Genomic DNA, 15,059 nt, shown 5'->3' on the forward strand with positions numbered 1-15,059 from the left:
CATGCGGTGGACTATTACACAGCTGTGAAAGGAACAAGGAAGGCACTTATGTACCAAAGCAGAAACTGTGCAGGTACGTGAAGGAATAAAGCAGGATTAAAAACACTATTTAGGAGCTCCCTAGTGGCTCAGCAGGGTAAAGATCCGGCATTGTTACTGCTGTGGCAGGGGTTTGATCCCTGGCCTGGGAACTTCCACGTGCCAAGGGTGAAGAAAGGAAGGAGGGAAGAAAGGAAGGGAGGAAGAATTAACCATTTCGAGATGGAGACATTTACAAGAATATAGATGAATATTTGCTTGTCTTTGAAGTTCAAGGAAAGGAAAATCATCTAACATCCGTTATTGAGGTAACGGGTAGGAATGGGGGTCGGGGGGCAAAAGTCTTTTTATGGTTTTGGATGTGTGAACTATGTGAACATATGGTCTATTGAAAAAATTGAAATAATAATAATTTAGCTCCACATTCTTTTTTTTTTTTTTTGGTCTTTTTGCCTTTTCTAGGGCTGCTCCCGCGGCACATGGAGGTTCCCAGGCTAGGGGTCGAATCGGAGCTGTAGCCACTGGCCTACAGAGCCACAGCAACGCAGGATCTGAGCTACATCTACAACCTACACCACATCTCACAGCAACGTCGGCTCCTTAACCCACTGCAGCTCCACATTCTTTACATACTGAGCCCCGATCTCCCCCAACATTTCAGGCTCTCTTTTGTTCACTGCCCTGGGCTGCCCTTGTCTGTGGGGAAATCCAAGCTCCCCTTCCTATGTCCCATCCCCCCACTGCCCCATTTCATTTCGCCCTCTTGGGCATGTTGGCACAAGGCTCCTGCTCCTCACCGATTGACCCTAAACGTTGTACTCCACCAGTGCTCAGACGACAGGACAGGACCGGGTCCTGGGGATTCCTGGGGACCCTGGAGGCTGGAGGGGGTCTGGCCTGTCTGTGTCCCCGGGACCAGCCAGCATTTATTGAGCACTGACTACGTGATGTGCCAGGCACTGTTTTCTAGGGGCTTAACATGTGTCATCACCAACTTGTCTGGTTTGCCCAAGACCTCCCTGGTTTGAAAACTGAGTGCCGTGTCCCAGGGACCCCCTCAGTCACGGTCATGGGTGTTGGCTGCTTCTGTCGTCTCAACTTCTCTCCAAGGGCAGGTGCTGTCGTTATGCCCTTTAGAGAGGTGGGAAAACCAAGAACCAGGGAGGTTTGTGTGAACCCACGAAGCCCAGTGCAGGAAGCCAGGCTGCCACCACGCCCAGCCTGCCTGGCTAGTCTTTCTGCCCCTTGAAAGTATCACCTGGGAAGGCCTGGACCCGCTCCCGCCCCTGGCCAGACTGAGAGGCAGCAGCCCTGCCAGTTAACCCACTTGACCCACCATGATGAGACAGTTAACCCAAAATTCCCCTGAAAGATAAAAATCCCTGGAGGGGCTTGCCCGGCTGGGAGGCACAGGCACAGCCCAACCAGCCCCGGAGCTACTTCAGTGCCCTCTGCCTTTGGCCTGGAGACCTTGTGGGCAGCCTGTGGTCATGCTGGCATTCCAGGGGCCTGCAGGCATGTGGGGAATGTCCCAGCAAAAGTCTTGGCCTTCTGAGATGCTCAGAAAAGGGAAGTGTTCCTCCCCGGGGGGTGGGGATGGGCGTCTGCAGGGAAGGTCCACTTGGCGGGAGGAGGATGGAGAGCGGAGGCCCTCAAGGAGGAGCCCACATCACCCCTTCCTGGGTGCTGGGCTCAGCATCCAATGAAGTGGGGGCCTGGGGGTGGGTATGAAGCGGGAGGTGTGCTGGGCTGGAGACCGGGTTTCCGCCCCTCAGGGCTGTGCTGCCCGAGTCGTATCCTGCTTCTGACCCGCTCAGCGCAAGGGCACGCTGCTCACCCCATACCTGGTGAACCTCACCAGGACTCCGTGGCTTCTGCCTCCTCAGAATGGGGCCACTGTCACTCATCTCCACTACCATGGAGACCTATTTGGGCCAGGGGGGCTGGGGACCTGGGCCACAGGGAGGGGTCTCAGTGGCCTTCAGGGCAATGGCGTAGGAAGGCAGCTTCGGAGAAACACAGCCTCTGTTCGCGAGGCCGCGAGGCCTGGGTTGGATGAGGTGGGGTCTGCAGGGCCCTCCCCAGCTCCTGGTGTCCTCCTCCCATCCCTTTCGCCCACAGGCCCTTAGAGGGTCCCCTCTCAGCTCCTTCAAGGCTCTGCTCTAAGGCCACCTCATCTGAGCAGCCTCCGGACCGCCTCGTCCTAGTTCTGATGGCTCTGCGGCTCTCCACCGTCTCCATCACAGCCTCAAACCTGGCTGGCTTTTCTCCCGGCTGGGCTTGGGGTAGGGGGGCCTCCGAGGGGTCCCGGGCTCTGAGGGAGTCCTCAGGCTGCGGCGCTGCGAGGGTGGGGCCCTGGCATTGGGGGAAGTGGGCGGCGGCCCGAAGTGGGGGGAAACGCAGAGGCCGGCCGCGCCGAAGGAGAGGACGCTGCGAGCCGAGCCGCCACCCGCGCCTCTCCCAGCCCCTGCGCGACCCTGCTCGCTCCCCCGGTCCCCGCGCCCCCTCTTCGGCGCGTCCCGGGGCGGGGCGGGGCGGGGGCGGGACCTCGCGGCGCTGACGTCACCCCGCTTATAAAGGGGCTAGGGCGCCGCGGGCCGGCTTTGTAGAGCGCTGCTGAGGGTGCGCGCACGGCCGCGGCCGTAGAACAAAGGAGCAGGGCGCCGCCGCAGGGACCCGCCACCGACCTCCCGGGCCGCGCCGGGGCCTCCAGCCCGCCGCCACCATGACCGCCAACGGCACGGCCGAGGCCCTCCAGATCCAGTTCGGCCTCATCAATTGCAGCAACAAGTACCTGACGGCCGAGACGTTCGGGTTCAAGGTGAACGCTTCGGCCAGCAGCTTGAAGAAGAAGCAGATCTGGACGCTGGAGCAGCCGCCCGACGAGGCGGGCGGTGCAGCCATGTGCCTGCGCAGCCACCTGGGCCGTTACCTGGCGGCGGACAAGGACGGCAACGTGACCTGCGAACATGAGGTGCCCGACGCCGACTGCCGCTTTCTCATCGTGGCGCACGACGACGGCCGCTGGTCACTGCAGTCCGAGGCGCACCGGCGCTACTTTGGCGGCACCGAGGACCGCCTGTCGTGCTTCGCTCAGACCGTGTCACCGGCCGAGAAATGGAGCGTGCACATCGCCATGCACCCGCAGGTCAACATCTACAGCCTGGCCCGCAAGCGCTACGCGCACCTGAGCGCCCGGCCCGCCGACGAGATCTCAGTGGACCGCGACGTGCCCTGGGGCGTCGACTCGCTCATCACGCTGGCCTTCCAGGACCAGCGCTACAGCCTGCAGACGGCCGACCACCGCTTCCTGCGCCACGACGGGCGCCTAGTGGAGCAACCTGAGCCCGCCACAGGCTACACTCTCGAGTTCCGCTCCGGCAAGGTGGCCTTCCGCGACTGCGAGGGCCGCTACCTGGCGCCGTCGGGGCCCAGCGGCACGCTCAAGGCGGGCAAGGCCACCAAGGTGGGCAAGGACGAGCTCTTCGCCCTGGAGCAGAGCTGCGCCCAAGTCGTGCTGCAGGCTGCCAACGAGAGGAACGTGTCCACGCGCCAGGGTGAGTGGGGACGCCGCCCCCCGCCTCTCGGGCTGTGCACAAAGCGCACCCCACCCCCGTCCCTACAGCCTCCCGCCCTTTCTCGCCCGCGGCGCGTCTGCCATCCCAAGCGACGCCCGGCGAGCCCCCCGCTGGGCGCGCGGGCCACCCCACCCCGCCGCGGGCCGTGCGCTCCGGCCCCGAGGAAGCGGCTTTCCATGTCCTTGGGTGCAGAGGCACAGCCCCCACTCCGCCGTAGAGTTGGGACTCCCTAGGCCGCGCTTAGGCTCCACCCCAAGTGGCGCCCTCCGAACCCCCCGCCCAGTCCGGGCCCTCCCTCCCCGCGCAGATCCCGGGTATCCGCCGACCCAGTCTTGGGGAGGGGACGCCCCTTGTCCGTTCCTCGTGCGCCCCCCCCGCCCCCCCCCGTCAGCGGGCCTTCAGCTCAGGGGCGGAGGCGAGGGGTCGCCTCCGGCGCAGGGCGTGCCTCAGCTCCCTTTGGGCAGCCTTTCGCCGGCGGGATAGGGGAGCTTTGATCTCTGCAGGGTGCACTTCCACCTCCTGGCCCCCTGGGCCTTTCCCCACCCCCTCTCTCGGCCGGGAGGGGTTGGCTTCTGCGGGAAGGGGGTCGCCCCGAGGGTCTGCCCTTCCCCCCGGCCCCTCCTCCCGCGTCTGCCCCGCGCTCGAGGCCGCGGCCTTTGTGAGCCGGGGGGCGGGCTCCTCGACAGGGCCCTCCCTCGCCCCCTTTGTCCTGCTCGGTCTCTGCAGATGGGAAAACCAGATGCGGCGGGGTGGGGGAGGGGCTGGGCTTTCCGCGGGTCCCTCCTGCCGAAGACCCCCCCCCCTCCCCCGCCACCGCGTCGCCCCCAGGCCCAGTGCCCCTTCCGAAGTCGCCCCAGGAGGCGGCCTCCCTCCTCGCGCCCCGGGCTCCGGAACGGCGTGGCGCGGCTGGCGGCTCGCCAGGCACCCTGTCCTGCACCCGCCGCACGTCTCCCGGCCGCGGCGCTCTGCTCTGCGGGTGCCGGAGCCTCCGCGCGAGCCGGGAGACCCTAGCCAGCACCCTCGGGAAGCCCCCTACCCTCGAGGGAACCCATCCCCCAAGATCCCTCCTGGAACAATTGGCTGCAACTCGATGCGTCCTCTTGCCGTGGCCTCCCGCGGGCCTGGCCATTTCCTCCTACCAGCCTGCGCGCCAGAAGTGAGCCCCCCTCTCCTTTCCTAGACTCTTCCCCAGGCGGCTTCGCTTCCTTCGGGCGTCCTCGCCCGTCCGTTGGCGGAGAAGGCAGTCTTTTCCTTCCCAGCGGAGGGGCCTTTGGGGCTCTTGCTCCTCTGAATGGGACGTTGGGCCCCAGGCTCTGGGAATAGCTGGATGGGATTCCATGGTCGCGAGGCCTCCCTTCTGCCTGGGCTCTGCCGAGGGGGCAGTTTTGTGCTTGGGTTTGCCCAGAGAGGTGAAGCCAGTTGGCCACTGTCACACAGCAAGTAAACAGCACGCAGAACTGGGTTTGACTCCAAAACAGGCTCTTATCTGGACTCCCTGATGCCACCCAGCCTCGGGGGCTCAGGGTCTCCTCTTCCCAGTCTCACACAGTACTAGGTGGGGGCAGGACTCCCCACTATTCAGCAGACATGGAGCCTCTAGCGAGTGAGACAGGCAGAGGCCTGAACGATGGGCACGTGGGCATGTTCCGGATCCTTAATTCTTGGGTGCAGTGTTCTCACTGGGAGATGAGCCACATCCCAGAGGTGTCAAGCAAAGGCCTGGGGGTCCAGCAAGTACACAAGGGTCCCAGATTAGACGGAGGAGGCGCCTTTCGGAAGAGAACACCTGACCTGAGGATGGATACAAGGTAGCACGCATCAGGTGGGTAGAACAGGGCTGCAGGCACAGGGCATGGCTTCTACAAGAGTCCGGGGCGGGAAGGAGCAGAAAGCCCAGTGGGGCTGAGGAGCAGCTTGTGAGGTTGGTAGATGGGACTGGAGCAGCCAGCAGGGCCACAGGACTCACGTTGGGGTCTCATCAACGCAGGCATGCTCCATGCTTGCTGGGCTGTGTCCAGCATCTTCTCTGGGGAAGATGTGGCAGGAGCAGGTGGTCCTGGCCCTAGTCCTTGGGGCCAGGAAGGAGCAGAGAGAGCCTGGGGCTGGTTTTGGCAGGCACGGCGAGCCTGGGCAGACGCCCTCTCCTTTCTAGTAAAGCTTGCTGGGGGTGTCATGGTGTGATTCAAGCTGATGGGGCAGGAGGAGCCGGAAACTGAGCCAAGAGAGGTGTTGGCTCATCTGTGAGTTTGAAGGGGAGGGAGCTTTGGGAGCCAGGATTGGAGCCACCCTGGTCTCGGATTTGGGGGTTCTGATTGGCTGACTTCGCTTCTTCCTGGTGGGATGGAGGGTGACCTATGGAGGGGGGGGGCGTCTGTAGAGGCCATTTTGGACAGGCCTGCGTGGCAAGGAGGCGGCAGCTGTGCTTCCGACACATGTTGGGAAAAGCCAGCCAGGAAGGAGGAGGATCCTGGGCTTTCTGGCTGGGGGATGTGACTCATCCTGGCAGGCCTGCACAGGCTGGGCGGCCCGGGTGGGGTGCTCCCTGCTGAAGCTGCAGCCCGCTCTCTGGCCTCAGTTTCCCCATCTGTAAAGCGCTCACCCAGGCTGTGCTTCTGGGAGGAAGCTAGCACAGCTACCACTAGAGGCTGAGTCGGCCACCGGGAAGTTGGGGTCCCGGGAGCTGAGGTGACAAGGCAGATGGCACATGTCTGTCCCAGGTCCTGGGAAGTGGTGTGGCTGTGACCACACAGGTGGGGACATGGCTCGGGCAGGGCTGGAGGTGGGCAGGGCCACTTGAGTGAACAGTACTCATGCTCCATTGGAGCCCCACCTGCCCTGGGCTCTAGCCACACCCTGGGCAAAGCCTCACCACTTTCCCCCCTGGCGTCACAGCCCCCTTGCGTGTGCCCAGCTGTGCCCTGGGGACTCCATGCTCAGGAAGGGCAGGTCAGGCTGGGCTTTGCAGGACGTGTAAGAGTTCTCCTGTTGGGGCAGGACATTTCAGGCTGTGGGAACAGCTTGTGTAAGGATGGAATAGGGATTTGAAATGGTCAGGTAGTGGCAAGAACTGACGGGAGAGAGGGGAGGTGACGTGAGGCCACAGATGCTTCTAGGCCCCCCTCTCTTTAACTGAAGCGGGGGGTGGGGTGGGGGTGGAGAGATCTTGACTGAACAAGCCAGGGGAATGTGGGAACTGCTAAGGCTCATGGGGTGGGGACCATAGAGTGTGCTCGCAGGGATGGGGGGCACCCCCTCGGAGCCACTGCAGAAGGTGGCTTAGAGGCTGGAGACAGGGACAGCTGTGACGGAGGGGGACAGGCGGGGGCCGGTGTCTCACGAGGGCTCTCTGGAGGGGGATGTGGCTCTGGGCTCTGCTGAGCCCCCATGTCTCCTGCCACCCCCATGTCTCCTGCCTTCCCCACGGCTCCTGTGGGCCTGTGACTCAGGTTTTCTCTGCTGCTGTTGATGAAAAGAAAAATCCTGAAGAAAACCCTGTTCCCATAGTAACCCGGCTCTAATTAGAGACTCTGAAGCCAAGTGGGGCCTTTCCCGTCTGGGCAGGGCCTTGGAGCCTGGCGGGACCCCCCCCCCCCCCCCCGCCATAGGGCAGGGGACTCGCCTCCAACCCCTTCCTACTGGGGACGGAAGGCGGTGTCTACTTGGCACTAAATCCTTCCCGTCTCCTGGCAGATGGGAGAGATGGGGCCCTTTTGATGATAGGCAGAGAGGGAAACTGAGGGCTGGGGTGGGTGCCTGGCCCCGGCTTTGGGTACCTTGCTGGCTGCTCTAGGCCTTTTTCTCAGGACTGGACACGGTCTGGCTGGGGTCTGGGTGACTGAGCAGATGGTGGCGGCCGTGTGGCCCCGGGCAGGTACCTCTGGGCTGGAGCCTCCCTTTGTGTGGGCCTGCTGGAGGAGTCCTCTCTCGGCTGGGCCGCGCTGCCCCCGGCTAAGGCTGAGCTCTCAGGAACCGGTCCCATTGAGAAGGAGCCCCCGGATTTCCTGCATTTGTCTCTGGCCGGCTGGGGAGCGCCTTGTTTACGTGCAGGGCTGTGTTATCTCAGGTGCTGGAGGTTCCTCTGCTCTCCTGCACCTGGACCCCTTTCTTTCCTGCTGCCGAGGTGAGCCCTGGGGCGTCTCCTCTCATCTGTTCTTGGCTTCCCCTCAGCTGGCCCAGCGTGCTGGGCAGGGGGTGCCATGCGGTGGCTCCGCAGCAGCGGGGGTGGTCAGCCACAGGCTGTGCTCCTGTGCGTGGCTTTGGGATGGTCCTCCGGCTGCTCCTCGCCTGGTGCTTCAGTCCGGCCTGGTGGTGGACCCGGCTCACCCCCGGGCCCCGAGCAGTCAGCAGGGGCTACCCTGGGGCTCAGGGGGCCCAGTGGGCCTGGGGGTGGAGCCCAGCGGTTCTGAGGGTCTGGTTCAGGACCCAGGGTGACCCGAGGCCATGGCCAGCAGTCTGTGGAGAGGAGGGAGGGTGGGGGCAGGAGGCCCGAGTCTGCCCATCTCGCCTCCTGAGAGCCCCTGGAGCCCTTGTTTTCTCTCTGGTGACCTTGGCCAAGGACACCAGCACTCTGCCTCAGTTGCCTTTGCGAGGTGGGGGTGGGACTGACATGGGGACACGAGACCCGGTTAGCATGGGGCTGACACCCTTCAGGGCCTCTGGGTGGTGGTTAGAGAACTGAGGCTGGGGGCTCCGCCTGCCCCGCGCAGCCCCCGCAACCCGCCTCATCCCATGTGAGGGGGTGCCGGCCGCCCACCACAGGGCCCAGCTCCACAAAGTCCTCAGGGCCCAATGACTCACCCTGCTGCTGAGGCTCTTAGGACCCACAGCACTTGGGGAACGTGAATTTTTTGTGGGGAATCAATGATCCCGCTTCCAGGTTTTAGCTGGAGGAGTCCACAGGACCACATGGCTGCAGCTGGTGGGAGCAAAACCCCAGAAGCCACCCCTGTCACGTCAGATGACTCAGGGACGCGGGAACATGTAAAGGTGACAGGCAGATCATTTGTGAGTCGAGGTGTGCAGCAGCACGTGTGCACTTGAAGGTCAAGAAAACGCACGTGCGAAGGGCAGGAAACACGGCTGGGAGGATGTGGTCCCGGCCGCGGTGGTGGCGGCGGTGGCGCTCTGGGGCGCGCTGGGCACGGAGGGGGGATGCAGTTTGACTTGCATGCTTTTACGAGTTGTCAGAATGTCCCAACAGGAGCGTGTGCTGTCACATCCTGCACTTTTTGGGTTTACGGGTACAGAGAAGCAGGAAGGATACACTGAATACTCCGCCACACCAGCTCCCTGTCTCTCTCTTCCCCGTTTTTGGTTGTACTTAGAGCAAATCCGTGACTTCAGGGCAGTTCATCTCAAAATGTTTGTCTGTACATCTAAAAATAATCAGAGTCATGTTCTTACCTAATGACAACACGAGTGATAATGATTGGTCCTGCCTCACTCATCCTGGGCCGTGTAAAGATGCTCCCAAGTGGCTCTCGAATGTCTTTTTGCATTTGGTTTGTTGGAAGGTATTAATTGCTTCTGTAACCAGAGAAAGTGATGTGTCAATGCCCCTCGCCGGCCTCGGTCCTTGACGGACCCTGCTGGGATCCTGGGTTCTGACCGCTGGTGTGGTGGCCGTGGGGTCTTGGCAGCCCCCTGCCACATTGGTGTGTGAGGGCAGGGGTGTGGGGGGTCCCCGTACTAGCTGGAGGCTCTCTCTCGCTGCAGGTATGGACCTGTCGGCCAATCAGGACGAAGAGACCGACCAGGAGACTTTCCAGCTGGAGATCGACGGCGACACCAAAAAGTGTGCCTTCCGCACCCACTTGGGCAAGTACTGGACGCTGACGGCCAGCGGGGGCGTGCAGTCCACTGCCTCCAGCAAGTGAGTGCCCGCTGCCCTTGCGCGCGCTGGCCGGCCCTTCCTGGAGGCAGGGGCCTGGGGTGGTCCGGGGTGGCCCCTCCTGACCCTGTCCCGCCCCACCAGGGATGCCAGCTGCTACTTTGACATCGAGTGGCGTGATCGGAGGATCATACTGCGTGCCTCCAACGGCAAGTTTGTGACGGCCAAGAAGAATGGCCAGCTGGCTGCCTCGGTGGAGACAGCAGGTAGCCACCTGTGGGCACACCCCAAGTCCCCGTTCCCCGGAGGGTCTGCCTATGCCATGGTCACTTACCAACCCCCCCAGAAGTCTGCTCTGTGCTGGGCATCGCCCCAGACTGGCACCACCCGGCCTCGCCCGAGGGCTGGCATGCGGAGTGACCCCAGGCTCCTGCTGTCCCTCTCTGAGCCACACCCTGGGCGCGGCACTCCCACCCCCGCGAGGCTCACTGCCCCTTCCCACCTCCCTGGACAGGGGACTCGGAGCTCTTCCTCATGAAGCTCATCAACCGCCCCATCATCGTGTTCCGCGGCGAACACGGCTTCATCGGCTGCCGCAAGGTCACAGGCACCCTGGACGCGAATCGCTCCAACTACGACGTCTTCCAGCTGGAGTTCAGGGACGGTGCCTACAACATCAAAGGCAGGTTCTCCTGTGGGTGGTGCTGGGTGGGGTCCTCTGGGCCCTTGGGGCGCAGGAGGCCACCCCCTGCCCCACTTGGCCCTGGTTGGGGGGTTCAGCCTGGCCACCTTGTGCGATGACTTGGGCCCCACGTGGCCGCCAGGGGCTCGCGGCTTGGGGAGGAGCTCCTTCCCCTCTTGTCTGTGCAGGAGGGAGATGGGGTTCTGGAAGGTGGGGGCCAGGGGACACACCACACCTGAGTTATGGGACCCAGACTCTGGTGGGGCCTGGCGGGGGGGGCGTCCAGCCCAGCATGGACCTAACAGACCCCGAGCCCCGGGCTAGAAGCCATGCCTGGAGGGGGGCTGGGGCGTGGAGCCCAAGGCAGGGCCTGATGGGGTCCCCCACGCCCCCGCTGCAGACTCCACGGGCAAGTACTGGATGGTGGGCGCCGACTCCTCCGTCACCAGCAGCAGCGACACCCCCGTGGACTTCTTCTTCGAGTTCTTTGACTACAACAAAGTGGCCATCAAGGTGGGCGGCCACTACCTGAAGGGGGACCACGCGGGGGTCCTGAAGGCCTGTGCCGATGCCATCGACCCTGCCACGCTGTGGGAGTACTAGGCCCGCTGCCCGTGTCCCCCTCCCCACCCTGCCCAGCCCCCTCCCGCTCACTCTTCTCTCCAGGGGGGCTCCGCCGCAGGTGGCAAGCCCCTCGCCTTTCCAACTGGAAACCCAGAGAAAACGGTGCCCTCACCTGTTCCCCGTGCGGCCTCCCCCGAGCAGGTCAGCGGCTGTGGCCTGGTCCTCGGAGGGATTTCCGATCCCTCTGCCCTTTCTTCTCTGCCCTGGGCGTGGCTGGAACCTCTTTCTTCTGACCTCAGACGACTCTGAGCCTTATTTCCCTGAAGAGGCCAAGGAGAATCACGGGGCTGGGAGGCCTTCCCAAGCCCCTGAGTGCGCGGCGGGGTGTGTAACTGGAATCTCTGTCCCCTCCCGAGCCTCCCCTCCCCTGAGCCTGCCGGTGCCCCCCCAGAACCCCATCCCTGCATCAGGAGGAAAGCCGGGCGGCAGGGGGGGGGCTGGAACAGATGTGCCCCCTCCTGCCCCTGGGTGAGGGGCCCGCCCGCTGCACACCCCACTGGGCTCCTGGGGCCCTGCTCCTGTCTCCTTTCTTTCACCCTGGCCTGACTGGAAACAGAAAACGACCGAATCAGTATTTTTTTCGAAATGAAATGTTTTGCTGGAGGGGCCCCAGGCAAGCCTGGCTGTACCCATGAGTGGTCTTCAGGGGGTCTTGGGGGGTCCTGAGAAGGCATGTCTGGGCCCAATGGCCTCTGCCTACTAGGGTTGGGGCAGGCCGGGTGCCTCCCTGAGTCCAGAACCTGCCCCCACCTTCCCCTGGGCCCCAGCCCCAGGCCTGTGTTCCCCTGGTGATGCTGGGCCTGTCACCGCCTCAGCCGGAGCCCCGGTGTGATTGGTGCTCCTCTTCTGACTGGACTCCTTAGTCTCGGAGGGATGAAGCTGGGCATCCGCCTCAGCCGGGAGCCCCGTGGAAGCTCCCAGCCCCACCCCTGCCAGCTCCCCTCACTTCTGGTTAGTGTCCACCACGCATCTCACTCTGGGTGTCTTGGTCTTTTATTTTTTGTAAGTGTCATTTGTATAATCTCAAACGCCCATGATAGTAGCTTCAGACTGGAACGAGCAAAATAAAGTAACGCAAGTCTAGAGCCTGAGGCCTGTGTGTGTTGGGGTTGAAGGCGGGAGGGGCGGGCTGTGCACCTACCGCAGGTTTAGGGGTTAGAGGTCAAGCCCGCGCAAACCAGCTGAGCGGACTTGCTCCTGCTTCGGCAGGTGCTCCTTGCTGGCAGGTACAGGGCTTGGGCTGCCTGCTTCCCACACTGCGAGTGGTCACGTGCGTATCTGCACCTCCAAGTAGCGGGCTGGGCCCCTTGGAGCTTGGATGTGCCACTGGGGGCGCCCCTGGAGGACTTGCCCAGGATGGCTGCCCTCCTCAAAACAGGACCCCCAGGCCCAGCCAGGCTGGGGAGGCACAGAGGCACTTCTCTGTCAGGCAGGCAAGAAACTGAGGAAGTTTCTAGAGGTGAGGGGGACCTGGATCCTGAGCCCCCTCTGTAGTCTTGGCCCCTGGCAGACCTCCATGTGTTCAGCTCTGCAGCGACCCCAGAGAGAGGCAGGTGCTAGGCTGGGCCCTTCTGTGCAGGATCTCATGTTGCCCAGAGCACACCTGTTCCCATCTCTCAGAGGAGACTGAGGTTCAGAGCAGCAGGGCACAGCCTTGAGTGTGGAATAGGCTGTCCCGTGGGTGTCTGATAAGCAGGTGGCGATTGAAGATAGACTTGGGAAGAGAGGGCACCCCCAGATCCCAGAGGCATTAGAGCTGCCTGAGCAGCTGATTGGCTGCTGATGACAAAACGGATGCCTGCGCTGTGATTGGTGGTCCCTGGGGGCGGGAGTCTCAAGATTGACAAGGACAGATGGCAGCCATAAAGGATGGTTGGACCCCCAGGAGGTTCTGGCAGCCAACCCTCCACCCCTATTAAAGCCAGGCTGGAGGCCAGAAAAATCTCAGAGGCGTGGAAGGAACAGATGAATCCTTTGGAGCCAAGCTCTCCCAGGCCATGGGGGTGGAGATGCACTGGAAGAGGCTCGGGGTGGGGTCCCCCCAGGGGGACAGTTGAGCGAGGTTGAGCGAGATGGCTACCTGCAGGGCCAGGAAAGGGGAGCTGCCCAGGAATGACCTGTCCTGGAATGACACCAGGGACCCCTCCCTGCATCCTCTGAGCCAGGCCCACACACTGATTCTGAATCCCACACATTTCTGCAAAAATGGGAGCCCACAACATGGCTGTGTGCTCCAGGGGCTGGGACACCCTACCCCCAGCCCACCCCCCTCAAAAAATGGTGCACAGTCTGGTGGGGGCAGTGAGACCACACCTAGGGAAGGAGGGGGACCCAACCCAAGGGGACAGGAAGGGTCAGCAGGGTGGGGGAACTGCACCAGCAGAGGTAGGGTGGGAGGAACCCGGGCGGGGGTTGGGGTGGGGCCTGGCTGGATCCCTGGATCACAAGCCAGTCTGGACCCACAAGAAGGCAACAGGACATGACCGGAAGGAGGCAGACATTCCTGTGGGCACACAGCATCGTGGGGACCACCAGGTCACTCCTGTGCACAGGGCTCCCCATTTCTTGGTTGAGAGGTGCCTCCCATCAGAATTGGCTCTGGGGCCCCTAGGGCTCAGATTCCAGAGCAAAGGATGCAGCTCTTCCTCCTGCCAGAAGCATGTTTGCTTCCTCCATGATTTCCAGTTCACAAGGGCGTGGTCCAGCACATGACCCTGCATGCGCACACGCACACACACACGTACATGCATGAGTGTGTGCTCACATGAACACATGCAGGCACGGACAAGGAATCCAGTGCACACACAACACACGTGCACATAGAGACATACCGGCACACACAGGCACAGATGCAGACCAGTCCCAGGGGACAAAGCTGAGTGCTTGCTCAACCAGCCTGCACTGACCCAGGGCAGAGGGTCACCACTGTGCCTGGGGATGCCTTCCCAAGACCCTGACTGGCATCTCCTCCTGCCACCAGTTGGGTGGGGGACCAGCAGGGCCCCGCAGCCCTGAGGGTGGGTTCTCGCCCAGCCTGCCATGGAAGGCCGGATGGGGAAACCGAGGCCTAGAGGGTGCCCAGCGAGTCTGGGCAGGTGCCGCCAATGCTCCAAGTTACTTGTTGGGGTTAATGGTGAGCCCAGTAGATCGTGCTTGAAGGAAAAATATTCAATTAAACTTGTAAAGGAGGAAAAGGAGAAGTGAGCCTTCTGCCCGCCCACGGGTCCTTCACTGTCAGTGGCAGGAATGCTGGAGGCCGGGCAGTTGGAGGCAGGCTGCGGTCCCCAGGCTGTGGCCTGGCCAGTAGACAAGGTGCCCCGGGCCTCCTCACTCCTGTCTCCTGGGATCTCCACGGCCGGACCCTTAGGTCCTCCCTGGGGTGGGACCCCGAGCCCAGCTAAGGCTCCAGCCCCAGGAAGCCTCTGCTGGGCCCCTCTGGTGGCAGGGCCTCTGGGCTTCCCAAGCGTGTCTCCACAGGACGCTCTTTAGGCCACCTGCTCTCCCCAGCTTAGGCTCTTCTCTGGTTCATTTTTGGGGGGACCTCAGCAGAGGACACCCCAGACCTGGCTGGGCCCCGCATCCTCCAGGGCCAGAGCAGCCTCTGCCAGAATGGGGAGAGGGGACCTCCAGGGACCTTGGGGGCTCCTAACTCACACTCGAGTGTAAGGCAGGTGAGGCTCCAAGGGACCCCCCGCCCCTTTGGACTCCATGGAGACCCTTGTGGCCTCGGTTCCCTCCAATGTGAGTGACGGACAGATGTCACCTGGGCCATGGGCTGCAGGACTGTGTAGTGGGGGAGGGGCTCTGAGACCCCTGGGGTGGCAAAAGAAGGGAACAGCTGGGGTCTGCCCAGGCGGCCGGCCCGGAGGAGGTGCCCTGGCCTGCGAGGGGCGAGGTGGGCTTGAGCATTTGGCTTGAAACCCCAGCCCCTTGGTGGGGCCCCTGGGCTTAACCAGAAGGCGGCTGATCCTCCATGAAGTGTGAATAATTAAAACAGAAGTTGCAGTTCGATCCCTGGCCTGGGAACTTCCACATGACAGGCCAAAAAAAAAAAAAGTTGCAGGAGATGTGGGGAGGGGAATCTGGACTCCCCCCCTTGTCCCATTCCCAGGCCTGACCCCAAGGGAGGGAGAGGGAAGGCCCGATGTCCAGGAACCTGGGACTGGGCTGTTACTATCATTATTGTTACTTTAAGAAGTGAGATAATAAATACCTAGAGTATAAAGTCCGAGGGTGCTTTAGCCCCAGTCCTCCTCCCCTAACACTGAAATTACTTAAACTCTTCAACAGTTTTTTATTTTTAAAT

At 62.5% G+C, this 15,059-nt stretch overlaps 1 protein-coding gene across 1 annotated transcript; it reads left to right on the forward strand.

Annotated features, from left to right (window-relative positions):
- Positions 1-2,640: 2,640 nt before the first annotated feature.
- FSCN1 (fascin actin-bundling protein 1) lies at positions 2,641-11,838 on the forward strand. The gene is made up of 5 exons (XM_047779468.1): positions 2,641-3,596; positions 9,333-9,489; positions 9,592-9,713; positions 9,962-10,129; positions 10,530-11,838. Exons 1-5 carry the CDS (start codon positions 2,765-2,767, stop codon positions 10,730-10,732), a joined length of 1,482 nt encoding a protein of 493 aa, XP_047635424.1. The 5' UTR covers positions 2,641-2,764; the 3' UTR covers positions 10,733-11,838.
- Positions 11,839-15,059: the final 3,221 nt, after the last annotated feature.

Source organism: Phacochoerus africanus, chromosome 5, assembly GCF_016906955.1.
Source record: "Phacochoerus africanus isolate WHEZ1 chromosome 5, ROS_Pafr_v1, whole genome shotgun sequence".
Classification (NCBI taxonomy): Eukaryota; Metazoa; Chordata; class Mammalia; order Artiodactyla; family Suidae; genus Phacochoerus; species Phacochoerus africanus.

Coding starts and splice junctions, on each gene's coding strand:
- FSCN1 (XM_047779468.1), top strand. CDS start 2,765: ATGACCGCCAACGGCACGGCCGAGGCCCTCCAGATCCAGTTCGGCCTC. Junction 9,714..9,961: donor TGCCTCGGTGGAGACAGCAG/GTAGCCACCTGT, acceptor CTCCCTGGACAG/GGGACTCGGAGCTCTTCCTC. Junction 10,130..10,529: donor CGGTGCCTACAACATCAAAG/GCAGGTTCTCCT, acceptor CCCCCGCTGCAG/ACTCCACGGGCAAGTACTGG.